The sequence below is a fragment of the Populus alba genome, chromosome 9 (assembly GCF_005239225.2).
Source record: "Populus alba chromosome 9, ASM523922v2, whole genome shotgun sequence".
Lineage (NCBI taxonomy): Eukaryota > Viridiplantae > Streptophyta > Magnoliopsida > Malpighiales > Salicaceae > Populus > Populus alba.
In genome coordinates, this window is record NC_133292.1 from 9,296,309 (window position 1) to 9,322,355 (window position 26,047).

A 26,047-nucleotide genomic window follows, 5' to 3' on the forward strand; every position below is an offset into this window, starting at 1 on the left:
ATAAAGAGAAGAAAAAAACACCAGTCCAGAAAGAAAGAAAAAACAACCAGCACACCATCAAATTTCATGCAAAATAAAAATTGCTGAAAAAGCTAACTTACAAAGGGTTGAAATGAGATAAGATAGATCCAGTATGAAATAGAGTTACATGGCTACTTTGGCATGTAAGAACCTGATCATACCAGAAGTGGAAATCGGAATGGTAAAACAAATGGAAACACCTTTTACTTGACACATGACATCATGATTTGACAATTTTGTCAAAATAATCGGAAAGTAGTTTTGGATTGGCAGCAATTTCAGCGTACTGAGACTGTTAATATGCCTATCATATATAATGGTATAAAAATTGTAACTAGAAAGGGCAACAGAGGAAGAAAAGCCAAATTGCATCCGTAGGATGTTTTAAGAACAGGAATATCTGCATGTTTCACATAATATTTGCCAAGATACATATGGCATGATAAATCATTATTCTCTGTTTAAAAGCAGGCTCAACTTCACTTGCAATTCCAACTGCTTTAAATTCAAAATCAGACGTAGGTTCTAAAATATTCACAGATAATATGTTAATTTAACTGTCCAACCTCCAAGCTGAAGTAGTTCATTCTTTATGAGACCTGTTCAGATTCTCGTATAATAAAACAAACTAATTTGAAAAAAAAACAAAAGTTTTCCTAACCGAAGCATTCAGAATTCCATAATGCTGGCAGACAAGAACTTGCCTCCATGGAAAAAAAGACGAATATTTTTGTGTAAAACTGTTTCAGTGGTGACTAGCAAGGATTTCATGCTGCTGTCAAAGAAATTAACCATGAACTACTTCTTCCCAAATATTCCTCAACATTCCCTATCCCCTAAATCAAAGATAAATAGGTGCTAACATCAGGAGCAATGCCTTTGCTAACCATTTCTTTGAGGAGCTGTTCAGCATGATCTCCTTCCTGGTTTTTGCATAAGCCTTGTATCCGGGCATTTTAAGTGAGAAGTGTAGGATTGAATCCTATACTCTCTTGCTATACCCACTAATTAGAGTATTATAACTAGTAAGGTCAGGTTTAACCCCCCCTGCTCTTCATCTCTTCAAGAAGCTCACGTGCTTCTTCAACTTTTCCCTCCCTGCAACGCCCTTGCATTAGGATATTGTAAGTTACTTCATCAGGAACAACTTTCATCTGCTCCATCTCCTTCAACAATGCAAACGCACGGTCCATATTCCCATTTGCACTGTGACCATCAGTCAATGCATTGAACATTATGAGATCCGGGAAAATGCCTTTATGGACTATCTTTTCAAACAAGTCACCAGCCTGTTTCATTCTATCCCGTTTACTCAAAACATAAATCAGCGACGTGTAAGTTACATGGGTAGGCTGAATCCCTTTGCTCATCATTTCATCATGGAGGCTAAACGCTTTCTTTATGCTACTACATCTGCAATATCCTTTTGTCTATGTCATAAGTTATAGAAACAGGAACCAACCCCTAATCTTTCATAACTTTTATAATACCATCAGCTTCATTCATCTTACCATCCAAAAACAATGCATGAATCGACATGTTGTAAGTTGAAACAGTCGGCCTTATACCCTCTGTTACCATCTCATCTATAGCTAAAAGCCATCTCCAAATCCCCTTAATTGCAATACACATCAATCAAAGTATTATAAGTCACAGCAGTTGGACGCAACTCGATTTCTTTCATCTTCTCAAGCATCCCAGATGCCTCCTCAAAGTTTTCCTTCCTTGCACATTCCACTAGTGAATGAACTATATGTGTACGAATCTGGTTTAACCTCTACATTTCATTACATCAAAAATCATACGAGCACCTTCAACTCTCCCTCTTGAACAATATCCATGAATTATTGTATTATACGTAACAACATTAGGCTTAATCCCCAAGCTCTCCATAAACCAGTAAAGTCCTTTGCCTTCTTCAACTTTCCTTCCTTACACAACACATTGATCATTATATTAAACGTGACAACACTCGATTTAATCCTCAACCTAAACATCTATGCATACAGAACCCCCGCCTTCTCTGTCGTATTTAACTTCAGAAACAAACTCAAGATATCATTACAAGCATGAACACAAGGAATTACACCCTTTCCCTTCATCATATCAAAACACTCAAATGCATCATCACCCCTCTTCAATTCACAACAAGCCCCTATCAACAAATCATAAAAAACATAACTTTTACCACCTAAGACATCTCTTGCAACTCCCAGCTCATTAAAAACCTCCCTGATACTATAAGCCCCGTAATTATTAGTTTCTTTCAAGAGCTGCAGTGTGGGTTTTGGGTTCGGTGCGTGAGAGGTTGCCGCCATAGCAAGGCACCTGCTTCTGACGTCAACACCATTAAATCCAATATGGATTACAAACTGGAAGGATAAATCAGGGGTTTTATGGAGATTAATAATAGTAGTTGAAATAAGTGAAGGAGTTATTTTTGGTGCAAAGTGTTTGACAAAATGCCACTGAGAAGAATGTATAGAATTGAGTATTTTCTGTGGGGAGAGGTCTTTGGGAATGCTTGGAGACGGAGTTTGGGATTGTCGGCTGCTAGTGATAGGGTTAGGTGTCGTTGAAAAAATCTCTGTTTGTTTCTGTTTTATAAAAATATTTTTAAATAAATTTAGTATATTATTTTAATAAAAAATATTTTAAAAATAAATTACAACCATATTTTCAATTGCCACTAAAATAGTAAATAATAGTGAGACTTGTTAGTGCGTGAGGTTGATGGATGTTATTTTTTAAAATATTTTTTATTTAAATAAAATTTTTATTATTTAAAAAAAAAATATTTTTAATAATAGTGTATAATTTAAAAATATATATAAAAAATGAATTCTTAAAAAAAAAAAAATATTTGGCTAACCCCCTTTAAAACACTATTCTATCTTAACATGAAATCTAAAAAATTAAATTTATTTACTTTTTATATTTTTTAATATTTTAATATTAAAAATAATTTTTGTCATTACATTTTCAAATACATGATACAGTGCGGTAAGAGAATTGAGTTAGCTGTAGAAAGACTAGAGAGGAACAGAGCACTTGTGTCTCTGATTTTGTGACTGATTAAGCTTGGGCTTTTAGTCGTAGACAGACTACACGGGGCTTTGAAGTTTTTGGTCGGCTCATTCAACTTGTCAAACCGACATCCTTCCTCGTCGTTTTAAAACAAATCCCCAAGTCCAAATTTAACAAAACCCTAAATACATTTCAATCACCTTGCATCTCTCTCAATCAAACCCTCAAGCAATTTCGAGACAGACAGACAGACTCCAAGACGATGTCGTACGACGACGTTGAGATAGAAGACATGGAGTGGAACGAAGAGTTACAAGCCTTCACATATCCATGCCCGTGCGGAGATTTGTTTCAAATCACGAAAGACGATCTCCGACTCGGCGAAGAAATTGCTCGATGCCCTAGTTGTTCTCTTTACATCACCGTTGTTTATAACCAGGAAGATTTCCTCGGCGATAATGATAAATCAAAGAAGAAGAACTTAGAACCGGCGAAACAGCTGCCTATTTCTGTTGCTTAAAAAACACGCAAATTCAAGGTTGCTGAACTGTTATCAGATTATACTGTTAGGGTTTCAATGATTTTTGGCTGGGTGAGAAATGATATTTTATGAGGTGAGTTAAAGAATTTTGTTTCTTTGCTGTTTGTTGTTACAATGTGTTACTCTATTTATGAGGTGAATCAAAGAAGATTTCTTTTTTGCTTTTTTCTTTAGGTGGATATTGCTGTTAATGATAAAAGTGTTATTTGGCTATGTTTGTTGCTGAGTTTTCGTGTGTTGATTGACTCAGGAGTTGTAGACTATATTGTTGTATAATTTGTGGTTTCTGGTGGATGTTTATTGTTGTTGAGATAGGCTTAGGCTGATTAATTGAGTGATAAGAAAGATGCGGTTCAGTTCATCCTGCTTTGTTTCTATACTTTACTCGAGCTAGTATTGTGGTGTGGATGCTTCTGTTCAATCAATCTTTTTACTATTTAGGGCTGTTTTTGGAGACTTCTGTTTGGAAATCAAAATGGGTGCTTGTTTGATGATTTACTTGCCATGATATGATTAGCAGTTGAGTGACTGATGGAGGTGTTTATGAAGGTTTGAGTGGGTGCTTCAGTTGGCTTAATGCAGCTGCTGTTGCATTATGTGCTTTCTCAAATGCATGTGAGGATCAACTGAATTATTGGGGGTTAGCTCTAGCTATTGAGTTTAATTTATTGCGCCCAAGATTGAATTTCTATGAGTTTTATATTTGTTTTCCCATTATATCACTTATTCGAGTGGCCAAAACACAGAAAAAGGATGCGCAATTAGATTGACTTTGAGTTGCATGCTTGTTTTCATTAAACAACATGTCAGATCCATGGCCACAATGAGGCCCTTTTGGCACCAGGCCTGAGACATTACCATTAGCATATACACCAGGTTGTTGGATTTGTGAGGTTCTCTGATCTAAAGTGAAGCTTAACCTGCAAATGGAAGCTTTACTTAGGCATGGTTATGAGATTATTTGATTACTCTCAACTTGGTTATCAAGCTAAATCATTTTCATATCCACATGTTCTAAAATTCAATTAACAGAGTGTATTAACGTCTTATTCTTCAATAGCTGTACAGCTTTCTTTACTCCCTGTCTCTGTTTGAGCAATAAAATGAAAATGCATGGGATTCTATTCAAGAAGCTTGTTGTGATCCTTCTATGAAGCAACTGTGAATGAGGGCCGAAATGGTTGGATAGCTTTAGATTGCAGAAGAGAAGATTGTGTTTTGGGGGAACTCTCTGGTCTATCCCTGCCTAAATTACGTTCCGCTCTGGCATTTGGAATCATGGCATGGATTAATAAATTGGATAACAATTAGCAATGCAAGTTGCTACTCTGAGTGAGTATATTACCAGGATGTGAACATAAGCACAGCCTTATTTCTTTCTATGCTCTCATGTTTTCTTTTTGGATGAAAAATTTTACTGAAGGAAATAAAGCCATTAAAAATAACAGGAAGGCGGCAACAAATGTACATTGAAGAAAATGAAGGATAACTGAAGTTGCCCCTTGTTAACTAGACTCATTTCATCTAAATCTTAATCCCCAAACTAGTTGAGGTGATCTGCGTGCAATCCTCTTCTCTAGTATCATTTGTGAGATTCAAATGAGATTTTTAAAAATTAAATAGTGTTTATTTTTATGTTTTAAAAGTATTTTTAATAAAAAAAATTATTTTAAATTAATATTTTTTTTTTTTTTTTATAAATTATTTTAATGGATTGATGTTAAAAATAATTTTTAAAAGTAAAAAAAATATATTATTTTAAAAAATAACTGTAATTATTTTCAAACACTTTCCAAGTCTGTGAACTACTACTACTACATGTAAACACTCTAAGTGTGTGAACCTAGTTACTACTACTATGTCAAATACAATAAAATAATTCAGCAGCTGAGAATTGTAGTGCCCAGTTTTCTTTGCTATGTTTGACCTTGAGGTTGCTAGTAGCAGAAGTTATTTTTAGAAGTAATTTTTGTTTAAAAATATATTAAAATAATATTTTTTTTATTTTTTAAAATTTATATTCAACATAAACATATAAAATCAATTCAAATACACCAAACAAAAAAAATAATTTAAAGGAGAGAGCTCATCTGACGAAATGTAAAATGCCAGCGTATCATCTGTAATTTGTAGACAGGTTCTAATTGGAAATTCTGGTAGCTACCTCTTCAACCTCTCAATCCTCGTAGTCATCCAAAACATTTTTTTTCTTCTTATCATGATACTCAATGTTCTTACTAGTTAGATTGCTTAAATTCCTACATCGCATGAAGGGGGCCCACTAGACCACTTTAAACAAGGTACCAAACTCCAAAGTATACTAATCTAACCACTGCCCTATAACATATAAATAAGAAACCGACACAGGCTAACTCCAACCCTGTCGTCATGAGTAAATCCACTAGCTTATATACAATAGATTTAAAATACCACTAGCTTGCTGTGGTTTTGAGATTTACTATCGGTGACAAGATGGCTATGAAGGCACATGAAACATACACATAAACAAGTACAGTCCTTCCAGCAAGAACGTGTGCCGCCTTGGTTAACCCACAAAACCACTTGCTAAACTTGCTATATAAACCCCTGTAGAACTCTTCAAAGTTTCAAAAAGATCTTTACGCTTTTGTTCTCTATTTTCATCATCACTTCTTGCAAGATATTTAGCAATGTCAGGACTTGTGGATATTTGGACGAGTAAGGTTGCCAAGCTACGTGAAAAGGGACGCACTATTTGGTCAAGCGGCTTGAGCCCTACTAATATTGGTGAGTCTAACAAGGTGGTTCAAGGAGAGGAAGGAAGCTCGCGTGTGGCCAACTCATCGCCTGCTTTAATCCGAGGCATGCGAGTCGGTTCACCAGCATTGGTATATTCTGAGGCTTCCCTTTCCATGCTTATGGACTGCTTTAGTGCTTGAAGAAGAAAATTTAGTAGCTATAACGTCCTTACAGTGCTTCCCTTCCACTCCTTGTTTTCAAAACTCTGTAAAAATTGGCTCTTAGATTTTTAATAAAATTCTGCATTTCAGCTTGAAATCCCATGTTTGTTTTTTACCTTGCCTGCGAATGTTCCAATTAATTCTTCCATTCTCATTCCAATCTAACAAAACATATATTGTCGTGAAATATTCATGGGAAAATCAAGACAGCAGATCATCTAGCTTGACAGCAAAGACATATCAGGAAACAAAAAATAAATTAACATGGGCAAGACATGAATACCTGCGGGGAGTAAAATACGGTCACGATCACCGAAAGGGCTCACTTTCTTTTGTTGTTATTGAGAGCTGTGGGATTTGGCGAACAAAAAACAGAGAAAGTCTTCAACTTTTCTCTTATAGAAAACCTTGTGCTGAACCCACCTTGGCACTCAAAATGTCAAAACCAGCAACTATCTTAGAAGCACTTCAAAGATCTTTTTGCCTTCAAATTTCAGTTTCTGTTGAATGGGGAAGGTTTTTAGCTGATTACTTCAAGAACTGAACTTGACGTTTCCATTTATCGTCTTAGATGATAATTGAGTTTATTTTCTGCTTAATAGAAAGTTGGTGAAAAGAATTTTATAAAATATATTGATTTAGATTTAAATGATATGCTTAAAATCCAATCAAATAAAAATTTCTTCGTCAAAATTGGTTCGGAAATATCTTGAAAAAAAGGGGGGGTTCTGAATGTGTGGACGGACTACTCTACTAGTATGTTAATTGAGTTCCTTTAACCGAGTTGATTCAGCGAGTCAATTCATAAAGATCAGGAATGGGAAAAACAAGAGGAAAAATTTGACAGCTGTGGGATTTGAACCCACGCCCTTTCGGACCAGAGCCTAAATCTGGCGCCTTAGACCACTCGGCCAAACTGTCTTGTATTAATAATCACTTCAGTTTTATTTAAATAATACTATTGTATCGTTCGCTAAGACCCATAGTTTTTTGGAACTTATATCCGCCAGACTTTTAAGTGAAAAATCTCAACTTGATTATTTTTTTAAATTAAGTCTTCTATTAAATCACGTGAAAATTATTTTAATATTATATAATTCACTAAGTAGGTTTAAATAAAAAAAAAAAGATAATGTTCACACTAGTCAAACATACATAATCTGCATACCATGCTATTTTACCAGCTTGAATTAATTAATTTTTTTATAATATAATAAAAACATTTATAATTACCTTAATATTAAATAATAAATAAAATAAAAATTCAATATTAAAATATGAAATTAAAAAAAAAAGCCAAAGAAATTTGAAACCTATTTCAAAACTCTACTAGATTTAATTAATTTTTTTATAATATGATGAAAAAAATATATAATTAATTTAATATTAAATAATAAAATTAACTAGAAATAAAATATTAAATGATAAGATTGAAAAATAAAAAATAAAAAAAATTAAAAGACCAATCAAATAAAATAAAAAAACTTATTATTGCAGAAGTCATATATCTATTAAGAGATATTTAAAGTGTACTAATAATTGATTTTTAAAGTGTTTTTTACTTATAAATATATTAAAATAATATTTTTATTTTTTAAAAATTAGTTTTTACATCTGTATATTAAAATAATTTAAATATTAAAAAAAATTATAAATTATAAATTGCGGGCTGGAACGTGAATAGCCCCTGAAGCATGTGACATGTCTGTGTGCCGTTGCCTGTATATATATATATATATAATATTGCCCTTCTTTTTTAAAAAGAAAAAGGCGATGACAGGTGTTTATTGTCTAGAAGAAAATATTTCGCCTTCCAAGTTTTGAACCAGTTTTTTTTTTTAAAAATAATATATATATATATTAACATGTTTACTGTTTATTATATAATAAACAGTAAACATGTTAATATATATTTTTAATGTATATTAACATGATAGGATCCGTACCCTCCAAAACTGTGGCTATAAAAGGCAGCCCACAGGACAGGAGAAGCCCATCTTTGTAATTTTGCAATCATGGAAACCTCCAATTTGTTGGCGCAATAATAATAATTCCGTTGGCCGTGTATGTGTCTGTGGTCGCGATGACTTTTTACGCTTCGGTCTTGATTGGCGCGTTGCAGTCTGATGCTTTTTTAAAAAAATCGTGATTTTTTTTAGTTTTAAATAAATTTTTTTTATATTTTTCTTTGTTTTGAAATATTAATGCCACAGATAAAATTTTAAAAATAAAAGATTATTTTAATATATTTTAAAAAATAGCATTGCAAGAGCGAAGGAGACCTTCTATCTTTCCTACTCATACCAAAACACCTGTTTGCTTAGCTAGCCCCACTCCATGATCAATTAATCATACAAATCTTAGGTTATGAGCATTCACACCCTAGGATCTCCTCTCACTCGAGAAGATATATATCCGTCCTTCCCATTTTAACCTTACGTAGGAGTATGAGCAACCGCAAGTAGATTTTTGGTCAAAAAACCACTTGTCCTAAAGCATGCCAAACTGTCCACGGGTTTTTCGAAACCCACCACTCCTCCCCTCCTCTATTTAAACCCTATATCTCTCTTCTCATTTCATCATTCATCAAAAGTTTAACACTAAACAAACCAGCGAGTCTTTTGAGGGAAAATAATGTCTGCAATAGTGGATTCATGGGCGAGTGAGCTAGCAAAGCTTAAGGAGAAGGTTAGAACAAGGATGCCCTTCTTGTCAGAAACCAGAGAGGTCGAAGTAAAAGGAGAAAAGGGAGTTGAAAAGGAGAGAAAGGTGGCTCTGAGAGAAACTACAATGTCTGAGACCACAGTTTGCTTGCTTATGGAGAGGTTTGTAACTTGGTGATGAACCAAGGATGGAAAGAAATGTCCATAGTTCGTATAGAGGCGTGTCTGTAAAGTAAATTAGACTTGTGTTTTTACTTTGTAGTGCCTCTCTTTTACTAATTGAGAAACCGACTTTCTTGCACGTTTGAAATATCTATAATTTAATTTCGATTCTCCTGTCCTATACATGATTGGCATACATGAATAATATACAGAAAAAAATAAAAATGAAGGAAATGTTGTTAATATCAGGCAGGCCCCTATTCTCTCCAGGCTGAACCATGTGATTACAACATAGTTGATCATGAGGATGAACTTGCCTCTATGCTATTTGAAGATACCTCGTTGTTGTGGTAGTTAGGTTCCTCTTGCTCCCACCTCAGAACTTCTCTTGCATATTTAAGAGCTTCATCAACATTATCAGGTTCCAAACCAGTAGATTTTGAAACATACAACTTCCTGTCAGTAAGAGAATTGAACAATCTCTTGAACTTTACCGCGATATACTGGAAGGCACGGAGTTCCAATGGAGAGTTGGTACTTCTGCTGTTGTTGGGATTATTGCCCATCACAGGATTGAAGTCATGAAACCATTCGCATCGTGTCAGCGGAACTCGTTCAATCTTTTCCTCGAGCAGGTCATACTTATTCAGTATAAGAAGGAACTTCTTCTCTTCAAAGGTTGGATGAGTGACAATGCGTTCAAATAGCTGCCTGCTTGCAATCATCTTGTTGATGGGAACTCCGTTGTTGTCTTCAGAAAACTCATCATAATCAATCAATGAGACACAAAATAAGACAATATCAACATCCTCAAACATCCCCAGCCATTTGCAATTTCCTCCGAGGGTTGTGGGATGAACTCTGATGAGTTGATACCTGCAAGTGTACATGTCACTGATTATATAAGGAAAGGATTGGATGGATCATCTTTGATTTTTCCTTAAAGCAACCCTTCGTTTTATTCTGATAAACGCAAAGTTAAGAATTTATAATACATAGCAATTAAATATGAAATATCTGATAGCAAACTTGTCTAAAAACTTTCCTCGCAAATTTATTATTTGGAGGGGGGAATGAATAGAAAGCATTGAAACATAACAATTCCGAATTTTTAGCTTCTCAAATGGTCAGGTTAAACCATATAGAAGAGAGACTTTCTTTGCACCTCTTAATGACCCCGAGAAGAAAATAGAGTGGAAGCTGTAAATGGCGTGACTTTGATTTTAATGCTGACTTCTAATTAATTAGGTGTTCTCTGGATAGGAAAAAAAAGAACTCAAAACTCCGTAGTTTTTTGCCAATATCTGAAACTTCAGACCATAATTGTATATCAGATTAAACATAATTGAGACTTGATTTTGGCTGGCTGATTTGAAGTGCTTGGAATGACAGTTCACTGGTCAAAATTACCAGCAAAAAGCGATATTCTCAGAATTTCAAGCGGCAATTTAGTCAGAAACTGCAGAGAAGAGATTTGGATATATAATGAACCTGGTCAGGAATGCAGGGCACTTTTAAAATTTTTGCAAGACATTAATCTCTCAAACAGGTAATCTGCAATGTGTAAAGTCTGTAAATAGAACTAACCTCAGCAAGGGATCATGCTGATAGCCAAAGTTCTCGCAGCAATCTTGAGGCAGCTTGGGAAATGAAAATTCCATGCAAGAAAGCCCCTTGGATGAGCTAATTCCCTCAGCGTACAAGATGTCCATATCAGATGGCTGGTAGTCTGGCCTTGCAATCTCAACAGCCTAAGCAGCAGGAAGACAACACAAGATCTTAAAGATATGATAACAAGTTGTTACACCAATCATATTTCATGCACTTGCCACATTCAGATTCTAATTATTCTACCTCCTTACAGTAACAGGGTCACAACTCAAAAGGACCACAGCATGGTTGATTAGAATACCCAATCTCATGCAATCAAGGAAATGAGATTTAAAAAAGCGAGTCAACCAGGTCCTCAGACTTCAATTCAACACTTATTCAAAGAATAGAACGAGAGGCTTCTCTTTTATTTCCTCTTCGTGGTTTTCATAAGCATGCCAGCTAAGCAGAGCAAGACAAAAGGCGCATAACCAATTGCAAGCCCATGTTTTGAATTAGATTATGAACATACAAAAAAGAAGGAAGAATAAGAAGAGAAAGAAAGAAATAAAAGGGACAAAACTACAACTTATTCTAAGAATTGTAATGACAAAAGTGAAAGACAAGGACATGAAGCATCCTTTTACCCGTTCTAGGAAATAAGTGGCAATCCTTGGTAGCAATTCTAGTTCGTTCCTCCTGTTGTATGTGGCTAGAAAGGCTCCATCTCTCCACAATTCCACAACTAAAGGTGCGTATTCACGAGCAGCAGCAGGGAAAATGGTTTCCAAATTACCAGACGCTATTACTTGGAGGAGCCAATCCGAGAAAGCTTTCAGTCTTGGTCCAATAGAATATATTGTTTTACGGTCAATCTGACCTGTATTAACAGTTGAGACTAAATAATTCAGATCATAAATAATTCCAAATTACTGGTGTCAATTTGTTCACGCCAAACATATGATTTATAGATGGAAAAATACGATGGTCAAATAAGTTACAATATAAAAGTGGCATCATGTAAAATGGGAAGGAAAAAAAAAAAAAAAAGGTGCGTTTGAAACAAGAATCAAACAAATTTATGAGCAACTATGTGCTAATGAGGCAGGATATAACTGATGCAACAATGTAAAATAGATTTTAACATGATTTCCATCTATTTTTTAAGAGAAAAGATACATTTTGAGTTACCTCTCTGAATGATATCATTAGCGAGACATATAAAATGAATAACCAAAATATTGCTTTTAGTCAGCAACGAGTGGTTATGTGTCACTGCAGAGAACTTTTTGGGTCATATAGCATAACTCATACATTCCTTATACAAAGTGGTAGCTAAAACCAACCTTTAAGAGGTACTTAGGTAACATTCACAGGACCCAAGCCCTCAATTCCTACTTTTCTTACTTCATTCATCCCCAAAAAACTTGTATCTTGCATTTTTAGTTTCCAGTCACTAAACAAGCACCAAATATCAGCATAAAGGGAAGCCTAATCAGTAATAAACCCTCACCTTCTCTCCAAAAAACTAAACCTTTTACCCTAGTTTACAGAACATAAAAGGATGCAAAAGTTTACCAACCTGTCTGAAACGATAACTATTCCTAAACATTTAAATAATTCAAGTATCCACTCAAACCAACACAATTTTTTGGAATTCTGTAGGTTCGGGTAGCCTCTAAGTTTTTACAACTTGAACCATGATGTAATACACTTCACAATAATTTTCATTGCTTTCTATTTAATGGACTTCAATATAGTTCACCATCAAACTTCTACCTGACACCAAGAAAATGACAAGGAAAAAAAAGAGGAAGAAAGAAAGCTCAGATTCTTAAACATTACCCCCAAAACAAGTTGCATGTATATTGCGCATGTATGATTATATCAGAAGAACTTGGCAATCAAGATGGTAGATATTATATAAAGGAGGATTGGCAATCCTTGACTATGATGGATGCTGAAGACTAAGCTTTCAGACTTCCAGCAGGAGAGCGATGCTGGAGGTCTATAAGAACTAAAGAGATTTTTGATAATCCAGGGTTCAGTGACTGGAAATTTATGTGTCATCTGTGCATCCTTGCATGATTCTTACAAAACAGTGGAGAAAGAACCAGATCATAAGATTCACAGAGAAGAACATAAAAAATCGATGTGTGATTTACCTGATGAACTATGTTGGTGCACAAACTTCCTTCTTTTATCAATCAAGCATTCTTCCTCAAATCTTTCACGCCCCTCAAGCAGTATACCCATATAGCCATACAAACTGCATTGAATAATAGACTTGATACTCTGACGCTCATCTTCAGAAAAAGGAACGTTGTATACAATTTTTGCCTGCAATATGCAAACAATTTTCAATGTTTTGAGTTCTTGTGCTGCCAAAAATCAAGGCAGGGTTGAAGAAAGATAAGATAATTATTAGACGATTGCTACTACACCGCAATTCATAGTAATATTACTCATGTTAGTATGTGGGATTTGAATGGACCAATCTAAACATAGATGATACATTAAAGCACGGAGCATTGTTGACATATGGATGGAATGATCTTGTGCGGGAAAAGTACGTCTCACATTTTGCAGGAAAGGCATAGCATATGCATGTCAGAAGTCATGACCAATTGCTAGGACAATATTGCATTGTTCAGGAAATGTATGAGCTTCTGCACAAAGGCTTGGCCTTAAGAGCTTCATCTTAACATTGTTACAAACTCGACACGATACAGAAGTAGCAGTATTAAGGACTCCAAATCGGCGCAAGCACACTCATAAGTAAATGAAAATATTGAAGCGTACAGCAGAACATTTCATATATGTTTTTAGGACTTGCTTATATGCATTTTTGCATGTTCTCAGCATGGTCTCAAACTCAAATTATGTAGATTTTAGATGTCAGCATAAACAGATGTTCTATAATTTTCCATAGACTTTAATTACTTTGATGAGTAGATAGACTCCCTAGTTAACATGAAGGAGAAAGTGGCGGGGACACCATACCCACACCGCAAACTACACGAGTATATAAACGAAAACAACAAATAATAGTCAAGCTTGTCACTCTTTGGTTGGGAGACAGTTCATTTAGACCTATTTCATTGTTTCTATTTGATTTATTTAGGTTATTTATGTTAGATAGTTTTCATTGATAAACTGAGCCTAATAGTTAAATGTTTCAGAGTTAAGATATTTATATGTTTTTTTTTTATCTTGTGAGACGGTTTTGGATGACTTGATAAAAATAGCAGACTATTCCTCCTCTGAACTCTCTTTTCTTCTTAGCTTTTCTTTCCTTGCTTTTAATTCTTGGCTTCTTTCTTTCTTTCTTTCTTTCTTTGCTTTTATTTTTCTTTTAATTTATTGTCCCGCATCAAAAAGTTAAGGTGATCATGATATGGAGCACAATTGGAAATAAGCGACTTCATTGGGAGCCAACAGAGCTAGATTTGTCATTTATGACCAGTAAAACAAGCATAAGATATGTTATTTCACTCCACTGAATCCGTACCTGTTTAAATATGGTACATGTGCCAGATTTTTCAGAACCAACTAGAAGAAGCTTATGAAGTGTTTTCTGTTCAAGGCTGCTTGCCATTCCATCATTCACTCCCTCCGCACCAGGACTGGTAAAATCAGGAGGAGTTGGCAGAGACAGGACAGCACATATTAGCTTTGCTCCAGCCTGAAAAGGAAGTATTTCCATTGTTGTTCAAGCTTTGATAATTAAGATAGAGCAGGAAAAATAAGCATAAATGCAAAAGCAGGATGGGGTTGGACTAAATAAACAGATTTCCCAGTACAAATGCAAACATACCTTTGTCCATATTTTCCCTTTTACGTTATTCATTCCCTCTTCCTGGTAATCACCCTCTGCACTAACCCAAAGGTGAGTTGCTCCTTCACATTTCACCTTTGCCAACTGCAAAGATTTGATAGAATGGCATCAGTCTTATGTCTTTAAGGAAATCACATTATAAATTAACCAAATAGTGTCTAGCATAACAACCCGCAGCATTAAGTGCTCCCTTGTAGTTATCTTGCGATTATTTATCATTATATTAGTATTTCCATAGCTAGCATCGGCCTGGATGTGACCCCCGACAGTCAATTGGGGACTGATTATTTGACAAGGCTTCCGTCCTTCCTGTTCAAGCATGGCCGAAGAGTAAATCCAACGCAGTGCCACAAAATAGAGGTAATTGTGTATGTAAAGTGATAGGAAAAATTCAAAGAAAGTGGTTATTCACCTTTCCCCAAAAACCAGATACTTTATCATACCAGTAGTACCCTGGTTTTAATTTTTTGGGTGGGTGTGGGCAGGTCTGCAGTAGGAATAGCTCCTGTTCAGAAAGACGCTGTCGATTTACATAAATGAGTTCTGGTGGTAGCTGATTCACCACACATGATCTCTCAGAAACCATTATCTGTTTAACTTCGACCACAGGAAATAGATGCTTTAGCATCCGAGAGCATTTACCCAAGGTCTTTCGCCTTGACTCGTCAATCCTTTGACCAATGCAAGTAACACACTTTCGTCCTTCTGGCATTGATCCCATTGCTCTTATCACACAATTTGAACAATACTTTGAGCCACAAACAATGCAAACCTCCTTCTCAGTAAGCCTGCTTCCCTTCATGCATCGATAGCAGGTCCCTTTCTTCCCAGGCCTTACAGCTATATGCCTCCCAGGGACACTACTGTCAGTGTCATGTACACCAGATTCATTGTCCACTACGTCATTTGATTCGGGATTACGGAAAGTTACAATTGATGTCTTTCTGGCATGGCCAGGAGCTTCTTCATTATGATCCTCCTCTTGGCAAGAAAAAATCTCAGATGAATTACTGTGTGAGCTCTCAGATTCTATTGATTCATATTTAGTGGGATTCATATATTCACGAGAGTCTTGACCTGCATATTCGTTACCATCAGGCAATTCCGACACTTCCAAGCTTCCTGGTAATTCACCAGAACCAACAGAACCATTGCGAAAATCCAATCTACCAGAACTTCGTATTCCATCAGATAATTTTGGTCTCCACTCATCATCATTTGCACAATGCGAAGCACTCGAGTCATCTACCCTAGATGCTTCACATGGCATACCATTTCCATTCATGACCGCATCTATGTCTAAGCAAACAGTCTGATCTGAGACTAAATTTGGCTTCTTGGACAGTTTCCTGTTAGACTTTACAATAGGCTGTACAACTGGCAATGACACATCACTCGTCAAAGAGCCTGACCCAATCACGGGAGAAGCAACTGGGATCTGCTTTAAATCAACCGGCACTGCTCGAGGAACATCATAAGTGACCAGAGGACCAGAATATACCACAGCAAATGAGAATTCAAAACTGTTATGCTTGTCTTCGTCGTCCTTTTCTACCTGAATTGCAGACCCAAAAGGCAAAATTTTCCTCAAGGCCCCAGCCATCTTATAATATTCTACTTGTACCTCTAAAACTAAACAACAAACCCAAAGAGACACCAGTTTTCTCAACACCCCATGAAGCTGAGCCACTAAAATAAAAAACCCATGAAGCAATACTAATTATACCAAATACCCATGAAGCAAAACCAATAAATCCATAAACCCAATAATAAAAACCATAAAAAAGTGAGAAAAAAGAGAAGGGGATAATAGTGATTCTAAATCGAAGTCTGCTTACTGAAAGTGGTTCAGAAACGAGAGAGAGGGGGAGAGAGAGGGAGGGAGAGAGTTTGAGTCTTTTTTCTCTTACCAATAGATAAGAAGACGAAGAAGCATTTTCAGGAAGAAATGTTTTGGGTGCATAATTTCCAAGTCAACGCGTTGAACAAGCAGCTTCTCGGAATTGGCGATGAGTGATACGAAATGAGAAAATTCTTCCTTGTATGTTTGGCAGTTTTATGGGATTGTTAACGTTGACTGTTTTGGCGCTCTTACCGCTCACTCTGTTTTTTCTTCTCTTCCTTTTCGGTTTCCTACATGTCGTGTGGGGTTTTCCTCCTTTACGCTTTCACTCGGTTGTTCATGTTCATAGCATACAAAAAAAAATTATCCAGCTTAATTTTATTGTTTGCCCTTGCATTTGTTTGCAGTGTCAATCTTCCTCTCGTGTTTTCATTTCTGTTAATTGAAGCTGGTTACTAACATTTGGTTGAATTAATTTTGCATGAAGCGGGGTAAAATTATGCTATCTTATCAAAGCATCTATTTTCCTTTTTTTTTTTTTTTTGTTATTTTTCACATCGGCTCGCATCGCATTTGTTATTGAATCTTATGTGTGACATGTATTGTGCGAAACTCAAGTTATTTTTTCTTGAATTTTGATTGGATCCACTTAATATCATGCCATGCAAAGCTAACGTTTGATTAGACAGACACTAGTCATTGGCTTCAACTGATTCAAACTAGATTACACAATCTTACATTAACTCGAACTGGATAATATATATAAGGTCAATCTGGCGAAATTGAAAACATAAAAGCAAGATTAATAACTATAAACAAACACAAAAGCAAATGCACGCCCAAGAGGTTTTTATTAATACATGTAAGTGATTAAGTATAAGATTTTGTTAACTGCGCGCGGTCACCACCTTGGATCATCTGCAGTGAGAACTGCGGGGTTATTTAGATGTAGCTGCAGAATTTTTCTTTTTTGTAATCCAAGAACTGTCCGAAGTTGTACCGCATCCATATCAACTAGCGTTGGCTAGATTTTTTAGCCAGGCGCCATCTAGAATCCAATGACAAGTCGTGATGCATGGGCAAGACCTTTAATCATGAGAAGCTGAGGCAAGCACGTATAAAAAATGTTATTTCTAGTTTGGAAATAAACTTGGCTCTGCTTCAACGAAGAATCCCTTTTTTCCATTCTAATTGATGTCAAGCTACAACGTTAAAAAAAAAATGATGTCAGGTTCGTGAATCATGGCAACTATTTCCATAACTATAATCCATTGACGACAGGCCCTCCCCAGAAGCATAGCCGGTCATTTCACTGATTTCACCAACCCATGAGAGCATGACCACACATTGACTTGCAATTCTTTCTCTTTGCATGTAAAAAACAAATATGAAGAATTAAGAGTTCCAAATTCCAATAGAGAAGGTCCTTTTAATTGTCCCTGCTACCCTGTTCTCCTATCCATAGACGGTTCTTAAGCTAGCAGTTACTCTTGGAAACATCGGCAAAGCAAAGGCAGCTACTGAATGAGCAATGAAGGTTCCTTAAAAGGGATTAAAGAACGTGAAAATCACTTCAAACTTTGCAACAAGATATTATAATTCCTTTGTAAACGATGTTTACATGCTCAAAAGACAAAATAGTTAGGCCTTGACTAGGTGGGCTGCACAGCATTCCACAGACTAATAGTCTACCCCCCACCCACATTAACGCGCTGAGAGGAAATTGCTAGGAATTGGTCCCAGCGAAGCAAAATGTGCCTCGTCTCTCTCTCTCTCTCTCTCTCTCTCTCTCTATATATATATATATATATATATATATGGAGTTTTTAATACGGAGAGAGCATCAGCATCATCGCCATTGGTAAGTGATAATGCCTTCTTGACTATAAGATCACCACATGAGTTTCCAGTTCCCACAACGATTTATGGAGTCAAACATGGATTTTGAAATGCTAGCTAGCACTAGTTTTAACATTATCCTTGATTGACGTCTTCCTCTCCCTCTCCCTCTCTCTCTCTCATGTGCGAGGACCATTTCTTCCAGCTCCTGTCCACATCCAAGACCCCTAAATTATTTTTCAAATATGGAGGTGAATTAACAGTTTAATATAAGAACAATATTCAACACACACACACACACATATATATATAACCATGCAATGTCATATGAATCTCATTCTTTATTTTTATTTTTAATTCATATAGTTTTCAAAGTTGATCATTTGACTTTCGTGAACCATTAAATGCATTCTGGGCTGGAGTATAATTCGTTCTATTGAGAAATTAACCTTGATGATATACACATATATTTAGATTAGTGTAGCACGTTCAAATCTTAATGATTACCAACATTAATAATATAATAAGATGAGAGCTATATATCCTTGTGATAACCAAAGTCCTTTAAACCAGTAAATAAAATCCTCCACAGTTGCAGCTCTCATTCCTACAGTCCCATTCAAGTTGTGGAATAGGCGCTATCTTCTACCATTCTTTTCTGGTTTGCTTGAGATATTGTTTCACATCTTCAGCGCAATATTTTACAATCCTCGTTTTTTTTTTTCCAATTGTCTTAAGCCAACGGCCTTGGCAGCCACGAATATATAAAAATCGAAGGCAGAGGTGGCCGGCGACACCAAGTTGCACGGTCACTCTCCAATCTGCAATCCAGACAGAAGAAAACTGGCATCCGAATCAGTCAAAGCCCAGTAAAGTGACGAAATCAACTTAGCTCAGTCCAAGAAACACCTATCTAATAAACCAGCCCACTGAATATTCCCCATAGATCAGTCAGCAGAGTCCATATATTACAATCAAGCCCGACATCCTCTGTTTTCAACAGCAAGCCTAATGCCTTTGGGTTACCCAATAAAGAAAGTACTTCACTTCCTCTTCCTTGAATCATTTTCTCCTCTTCCAGTCAGGGATGGCAAACCGAGGTCTATTTACTTGGAGGGTACACTCTCCGGGGGATACTAACTCCTTTTCATATATATGCCGACCTCCATTTTCATTGGAGATAATTTTTAAACCCCTGTACACAGTGGCGGAGGCAGGGGGGGGGGGGGGGTTTCTTGCTCCGCCCCTGCCTGTACTCGCCTCTATTTGAAAGCATATCCCCATTAAAGGCCTGCATCATTTTTTATGATTAGCACTTTTTGTGTATTATTTTAAGCAAAGAAAAAAAATGGTATAAGCTTGATAATAATAATTTTTTTCGATCTTGATTTAGATTTAAAATTGACATAATATCTTGATTAACTAATTAGTTTTTATGGTGACAGGGGTATTAATTTATAGAGATTTAACTATATAAATATCAAAAGAATTGTGTTGAATTTATTACAAGTAGCATAAAATACTAAAATATTCTATATTTATTAAAATAAATGTGCATTTCACAACAGAAAAAGGCAAGGTCATAAATATAATTAAGAATTTAGAATATAAAAATGTGTATGTGAAAGAAATTTTTATGGTATAGAAGGAGGGATTAGTGACGTATATACTCTTAATTAGTTAATTTTTAGGATTCCCTTCGAATAAAGAAACAAAAAAAATAAAATTCATAACCCATAAAAAAATTAAAAAAAATGTCTCTAACTACAATTTCTCTATACTCTGAATTACTGTTTTCTACCGTGAGGACTTGTTTTGGAAAGCGGGACCTCATGTATTCGAATTACAATTTAGTTTTCTTAAGTACTGTACATGTAATTGATTGTGTACGTTAATTACTCAAAACCCAGATAAATACACTTTCAACGGTCTCTAAGTCTTGAGTAACAAGTGCCCCATATGTAATCTACATTTTTCTCCCTTTTAGATTTTTTTTATATAAAAAAATAAAAATATATGTAAATATAAACTAGCCATACATATATACTGTAGAAAACAACTTTCACACACCCAAAAGATCTATATATCTATATATATATATATATATATATATAGACACCGCTGTACAACTATTGACTTTATGATTACAAATGAGTGATTCATAAGCAATGATTTTGATCCTTCCATGCTACGAAACAAAACATAATACCCAGTTTCATGTGGACCTCCATATTCCTCCTGGTTTTGAAGTGTTCCCCGCATTTTTTACTTTTCGTTTTAGGTGTTATTTAATTTTTTTTTAATATTTTTTAATATGTTAATATCAAAAATAAAAAAAAATATTTTAATATATTTTAAAAAAAAAATAATTTAAAAAACACCATATACTAAGATTTTTTTTTTTAAAAAAAAAAAAAAAACATTATCTTATCTTCTTGTACAACTCCCCTGGGCCCTGGGTAGCTTGTTGTAGTTTCCCTTTTCTTCTCTTACAAGGACTGTCGTTCATTAGGTACAGTGTGGAAATTAAGAAACGTTATTAACTTCGTTAGTTAATAACCTTCTCAGTGATCTTTTTGTGATTCATTGGTTCCGCTCGCCTACTCCGATCAGAAGACTGAACAAGAAAAGAAATTGCACCTCTAATTCCTCTTTTTTCTTTTTCTTTTTTTCTTCTTTTTTTTTTTCATCATGCGACACTAAGATGTGAAAAATACCTCAATGTCCCTCCAGATTTTATTTTTTTCAATGTAAGTCACTGTGCTAACCCAACTAGTACGGATTCATGAGGAGATATTTTTTTTTTACATGTGGCACTAATTTGTGGTTGGATGAGTTCGACATATATAGTAGATATTTGAGCTTTTTAGAATAATTTTTGCTATATACTCTTTTAATCAAGCTTGTAATATGATATATATCTTGTGGTTTGAGCTTCTATATGCAAGTTCCTGGAAAAAGAAAAGGTTAAAAATGAGTTCAATTACTATATTTAGATATGTTAAATGCATGTTAATTGTTAGATATTTAGATAATTATCTAATAATATCTTCTTTTGTTATGTTCTCAATCTCCTTTTTTTTTCCTTTTAAATCATAGTAATAAAAAATTATACAAAAAATCATGTTAAATGCATGCTATAAAAATAGAAATTTTCAATAAAAAAAATACAGTTATCCAAAACAACAGTACCAGGTGTTATAATTATCCATAGCTTGACCTTTGGGTAATGGTGATTTTTTTAAGTGTCGTATAGATATGTGAAAATATCTATTTTTTTTTAAGACCATATGAAATTTATAAGAATATATGTTTCATTCCTTAATTTTTGAACTTTAAATTTTAAGATTTATATCCAGAAAAAAAATGTTAGATTTTTATGAATGCAACAAATAGTACAAAGGATACATCCCTAAATTATATGGAGACAAAAATTAATCTTAGTTAATGCGTAAATTATTTGAAAATACATACCCAAATTGAATAAAAAAAAAACATAATTTCACAAGTCATTCAAGCTCTATGGTTTGTAATTGATCAATAGAACAATATTATGCTTTTTGAGCTAAAATTTCCCTTCACGTCTTTTTTTTTAAAAAAAAAAACGAACGCATAAACAAGAATTTTAAAATAAGAATACTATTAATATTTACAAATTACAGCCCTTTCAAATTTAGTTCAACAGAACACACAAAACATTTCCTGTAAACTCAAGGGACACCTGATTATTTGCCCTGCATGCCTGCTTAAACATCTGATAAGACATTGAACTGAAATCAAGCATCAATTTCTTTGATGGAGGCCTTCTTTAATTAATAGCTTCCCTTAACTACGTGCATGTCTGAGCCGTCAACACCATGGATGTCCATGTCTTGAAGCCCAACCATCCAAGCAATTTGGTCTCCAGAATCGAGTGATCCATGAATCGATTCGCACCACTTTAACCCTCGCTCCATGGCATAGCTGCAGGGTCCCCGGTTCGCGTGAACCTGTAGTCTCATTCAAATCGCGTCATGATCAATAATACAGTCTAACCATGATATCGTCTTTTGCTTTGGGTCGGTGAAGAGGAACTCAATCTAGGTGATTGATAACCCCTCCACTCTGGGGCGTTCTCCGACACGCGCCAGACCTTTACAGATTTGTCTAAACTCCCGCTGTACACTATCCAATGTTGATCTCCTTCATCAGATTCTCGATCTTCTTCAACGGCCAGGCATTTCACCGGTCCACCATGACCGGTTAAAACTGACAAGCAAATATGGACCCCACCAGCCTCCCTACGCCAAACACAAATACTTTTATCGGCGGACCCACTAAACACCAAATTACCAGCAGACGCAAGGCATAGGACGGCCATTTTGTGGCCCCGAAGGACCCCACCATGTGACAAGTGCTTTTCACGTTCCCAGAAATTTACCAGCCCATCGGATGATCCGCAGTAAATTACCGCTGATTCTTGATTTACTGAGAGCGCTGTTACCGCGTTTTCCTGTTTTAACAGTGTTTGAACCAAGAAGTGCCCGGTTCTTCTCCCTTGAAGCTCCCTTCTCCACACCTTTACTGTTCCATCAGCGGAGCCGGTAAACACCAACGAATCAAACCCGGTGACGACTGAATTTATGGCGTCGTCGTGTGCTTTAATTGATTCAAGGCATTTATAGTCTGAAGTTCGCCAAACTTTTAGGGTTTTGTCCCAGGATCCTGAGTATAATAAACCCTGATCTTCGTTCAGGCTCAGGCATGAAACGGCGTCGAAATGCTTGATACGCAAAACGTTGCGATGTCTACGAACTTCTACGTAGTTCTTGGGGTTCACAGAGCTTTTGACGTAATCTTTAAGAGTTGGTACGGTTCCAACTCGTTTGTAAGCACTAGGATTTCGGGAAGATGCCCTCCATACTCTGATCTTGCCATCTTGATGACCAGTGAAAATCTTGTCACCGTGAATAACAATGGCCTTAACCAAGCCACTGTTGGATTTAAACCCAGCAAACTCCTTCAAATTATTCCATACACGTATGTTCTTGCTATCAGAGCCAGTGTATAGCAAATCACCAGAAGCAGCTAGAGAATAAACATGGCCTTCTTCACGTGCAAGGGATCCAACAAGGCCATTCTTAGAGAAGCTATGGTTGACTGGAGATGGTATTACCCATGGAGATTTAGTGTATGGAGATGGCTGGTTCCATGGCGAGAGGTAAGGAGAGCCCTCACCGCTGGGTGGGGTGCTGCCATTGTAATATCTAGGACTCATATTGCTAGATGTTTGGCTGTTTTTGCTGCTAGAATCGTCGACCTCTTCTTGATTAGAAAAAAAAGCAGGATCTGAATGCAAGAGAGAACCAAAAGTTGGTCGGTGTATTGAGAGTTCTGCAACCATGGTACCACCTCTTTCGTGTCTCATGTAAAGCAGAGGATTTTACAGCAAATGAAGGGATGAGAGAGTTTTTGGTGGAAGCAATTAGCTTGAGAGATTCTTGTAGGAAAGTTTGGGAGGCAGAAAGTTGGAACCGGTTGAGAAGGGCAAGGGTCTATATATAGGGAGAAGACGGAGCAGTGGTTGGTGATCTAATGGTGTAATAGGTAGACACGTAGAGATAAACAAACGTCATTATTGCAGACCGGGAAACTGGGTGTGCGGGTAACAAGGAAGGAATGAAGAAAATAATTGCAAAATGAATGACACGATGTATTTATTTTCTTCGTGGTAGGCGTTTAGGATTTACACGCTACTGTATATTTTTTCTGGGAAAATATATTTTATGGATATTCTATCAAGAATACGTACTTACGCGTTATCAAGAAAGTGTCAATATTGGATACAAGCTACTTTCACATTGTTTGACTTGATATTTCCTTAGAGGGGAAGATCTAGAACTTGGAATTTTGTTTTTACACCTGACAAGCAGACGTAAGCTTCTTTATCACAAGTTTGTTGCCATTATCGAGTTGGATGCGAGGATGTTGCTTGCAGCTTAGTTTCAGTTAAAGCTGCATGCACATGTCTGGCCGGTTTGTAACTCCTTCTGTTTGAAGCTCTCGAGTCCCATTTATTTGCTGCCATATATATTTTGAGCGGTTTCAATCGGTTATAAATTTTCTATGGTCGATTGAGGTTTAAGGTTTCTTTCTATGGCGACCGATATGTTCTCATCTTATTTGATAATTTAGGAGCTTTGACGACGGTTTTTTTTTTTTTTTTTTTGAGTTATACTTTTGACAATTTATTTTATGTGATGATGACATGAAAAATGATTAGCCGGATGCCAATAACGGATGGTATTTTTTAAGCAAAAAAAAAAAGGCGAATGGATTTTAATTTTGGATAGGAATGAGATGGTTTTAGAAGAATAACATTTTGAACACACGATGGTGTATTTGACTCTAACAAAATAATAAAAGAAATTTGGAGTTCCGATTTTTTATTGCCACGATTATTTGAGAGCATTTTGATTAACCAAACAATTTGGAGTTATTTTCTCTATTGACCATCATGATGGACGAGACATCAACACATCATGCTTCTCATCTGTCGTGCAACCTTTACAGTGGTGGCGAACAAAAAATCATGCGATGAGTTGCGACAACAACGTTAGAGAATGCTACTCAAGCCCATTGAGTTCGCTTTATAATTTATGCTTTTGGACCGTTTCATCATTATCACTTTCCAAATACCCTTGCAATCCATGCATTCCATCTATCACTCTACACATTTCCCATCTCATTCTAGACAACTATACATGAAGGTCACATGTCACTTGTTGATTTCTAGGGTTTCGGCTTGTAATTTTGATGGATCATATCTAGTGGCGATTCCAAGCCGACGATCAGCCATATATATATATATGTTTTTGCGTTAGAATTGAGAAATAGGGGTTTGATCTAAAACAAAGAAGTTCTTTTTTTTTCACTATCGCTTTTATGTTGTTAAGAAAATATAAAAGGTGGGCATAGGAGACAACTACCACTGCCTCACTGGCCCTATGCTAACCATTATAATATTTTTTTTCAAAATTAGTTTATACTCAACTCAATTTATTTATTATGAACAAGAAGTGAATATGTTTTTTGTTGAACTCTTTAGGCCCCCAATCCCTTTCACTTTAACTCTATTCATCTGACCATTCAAGTCTCAATCCCACCACATGTTTGGTAATGGGAATATTGAAAGTTGACATACTTAATTCAAGCTTAACTTAATAATGTTTAAGATTAATAATAAGCATAAAATATGGAAATTCTCATGAAATTTAAAATGCGTATAAGTTTGAATGTGATGATGTATTTGTACATGATCATAAAGCGATCATAATTAGCTCTTATAAGTAGTTTTTAATAACTAAGAAGATTATGAACATTCTATCATGATTAATGTGAGACTATTAACAGACCTTACTAATTTAATAGTTCATGTACATCTTTTTAATTTTTTAATAATTAGTATTATTCTAGCTAGCTATATTTACTCATTATAATTTCATTTTCGAATTTAAAATAAATAATAAAAAAAACCACACACTGTAGATAATTTTTCTTTTAAAAGTGACTTCTTTTTCCTCCAATTCTCTCACGTTTTTTTTT

At 35.5% G+C, this 26,047-nt stretch overlaps 3 protein-coding genes, 1 non-coding gene and 1 pseudogene across 4 annotated transcripts; 1 reads left to right on the top strand and 4 right to left on the bottom strand.

Moving 5' to 3' along the window:
• Positions 1 to 672: 672 nt before the first annotated feature.
• LOC118059019 (uncharacterized) lies at positions 673 to 2,648 on the bottom strand (annotated as a pseudogene).
• A 489-nt stretch (positions 2,649 to 3,137) lies between these two features.
• Positions 3,138 to 3,802, top strand: LOC118058707 (diphthamide biosynthesis protein 3). Its single transcript, XM_035071441.2, has one exon. The coding sequence runs from the start codon at positions 3,311 to 3,313 to the stop codon at positions 3,566 to 3,568; it is 258 nt and encodes an 85-aa protein (XP_034927332.1). The 5' UTR covers positions 3,138 to 3,310; the 3' UTR covers positions 3,569 to 3,802.
• Positions 3,803 to 7,369: 3,567 nt separating this feature from the next.
• TRNAL-UAG (transfer RNA leucine (anticodon UAG)) lies at positions 7,370 to 7,449 on the bottom strand. The gene has a single exon. It is a non-coding gene; the product is annotated as a tRNA-Leu (tRNA).
• A 2,034-nt stretch (positions 7,450 to 9,483) lies between these two features.
• Positions 9,484 to 16,886, bottom strand: LOC118058708 (extra-large guanine nucleotide-binding protein 1). The gene is made up of 8 exons (XM_035071442.2): positions 15,194 to 16,886; positions 14,953 to 15,090; positions 14,761 to 14,865; positions 14,455 to 14,628; positions 13,109 to 13,283; positions 11,591 to 11,823; positions 10,941 to 11,104; positions 9,484 to 10,229 (listed from the first exon to the last, which is right to left on the bottom strand). Exons 1-8 carry the CDS (start codon positions 16,382 to 16,384, stop codon positions 9,653 to 9,655), a joined length of 2,757 nt encoding a protein of 918 aa, XP_034927333.1. The 5' UTR covers positions 16,385 to 16,886; the 3' UTR covers positions 9,484 to 9,652.
• Positions 16,887 to 22,062: 5,176 nt separating this feature from the next.
• LOC118058709 (protein JINGUBANG) lies at positions 22,063 to 24,056 on the bottom strand. Its single transcript, XM_035071444.2, has one exon. The coding sequence runs from the start codon at positions 23,868 to 23,870 to the stop codon at positions 22,494 to 22,496; it is 1,377 nt and encodes a 458-aa protein (XP_034927335.1). The 5' UTR covers positions 23,871 to 24,056; the 3' UTR covers positions 22,063 to 22,493.
• Between the last annotated feature and the right edge of the window lie 1,991 nt (positions 24,057 to 26,047).

What these genes read in the sequence shown, in the direction of transcription:
- LOC118058709 (XM_035071444.2), bottom strand. Translation starts at nt 23,870, where the DNA reads ATGAGACACGAAAGAGGTGGTACCATGGTTGCAGAACTCTCAATACAC.
- LOC118058708 (XM_035071442.2), bottom strand. Translation starts at nt 16,384, where the DNA reads ATGGCTGGGGCCTTGAGGAAAATTTTGCCTTTTGGGTCTGCAATTCAG. An exon ending in AAGGGAAAATATGGACAAAG is followed by an intron (nt 14,629 to 14,760) that starts GTATGTTTGCAT and finishes CTTCCTTTTCAG; the next exon opens with GCTGGAGCAAAGCTAATATG. An exon ending in CCACTTATTTCCTAGAACGG is followed by an intron (nt 11,105 to 11,590) that starts GTAAAAGGATGC and finishes CCTGCTGCTTAG; the next exon opens with GCTGTTGAGATTGCAAGGCC.
- LOC118058707 (XM_035071441.2), top strand. Translation starts at nt 3,311, where the DNA reads ATGTCGTACGACGACGTTGAGATAGAAGACATGGAGTGGAACGAAGAG.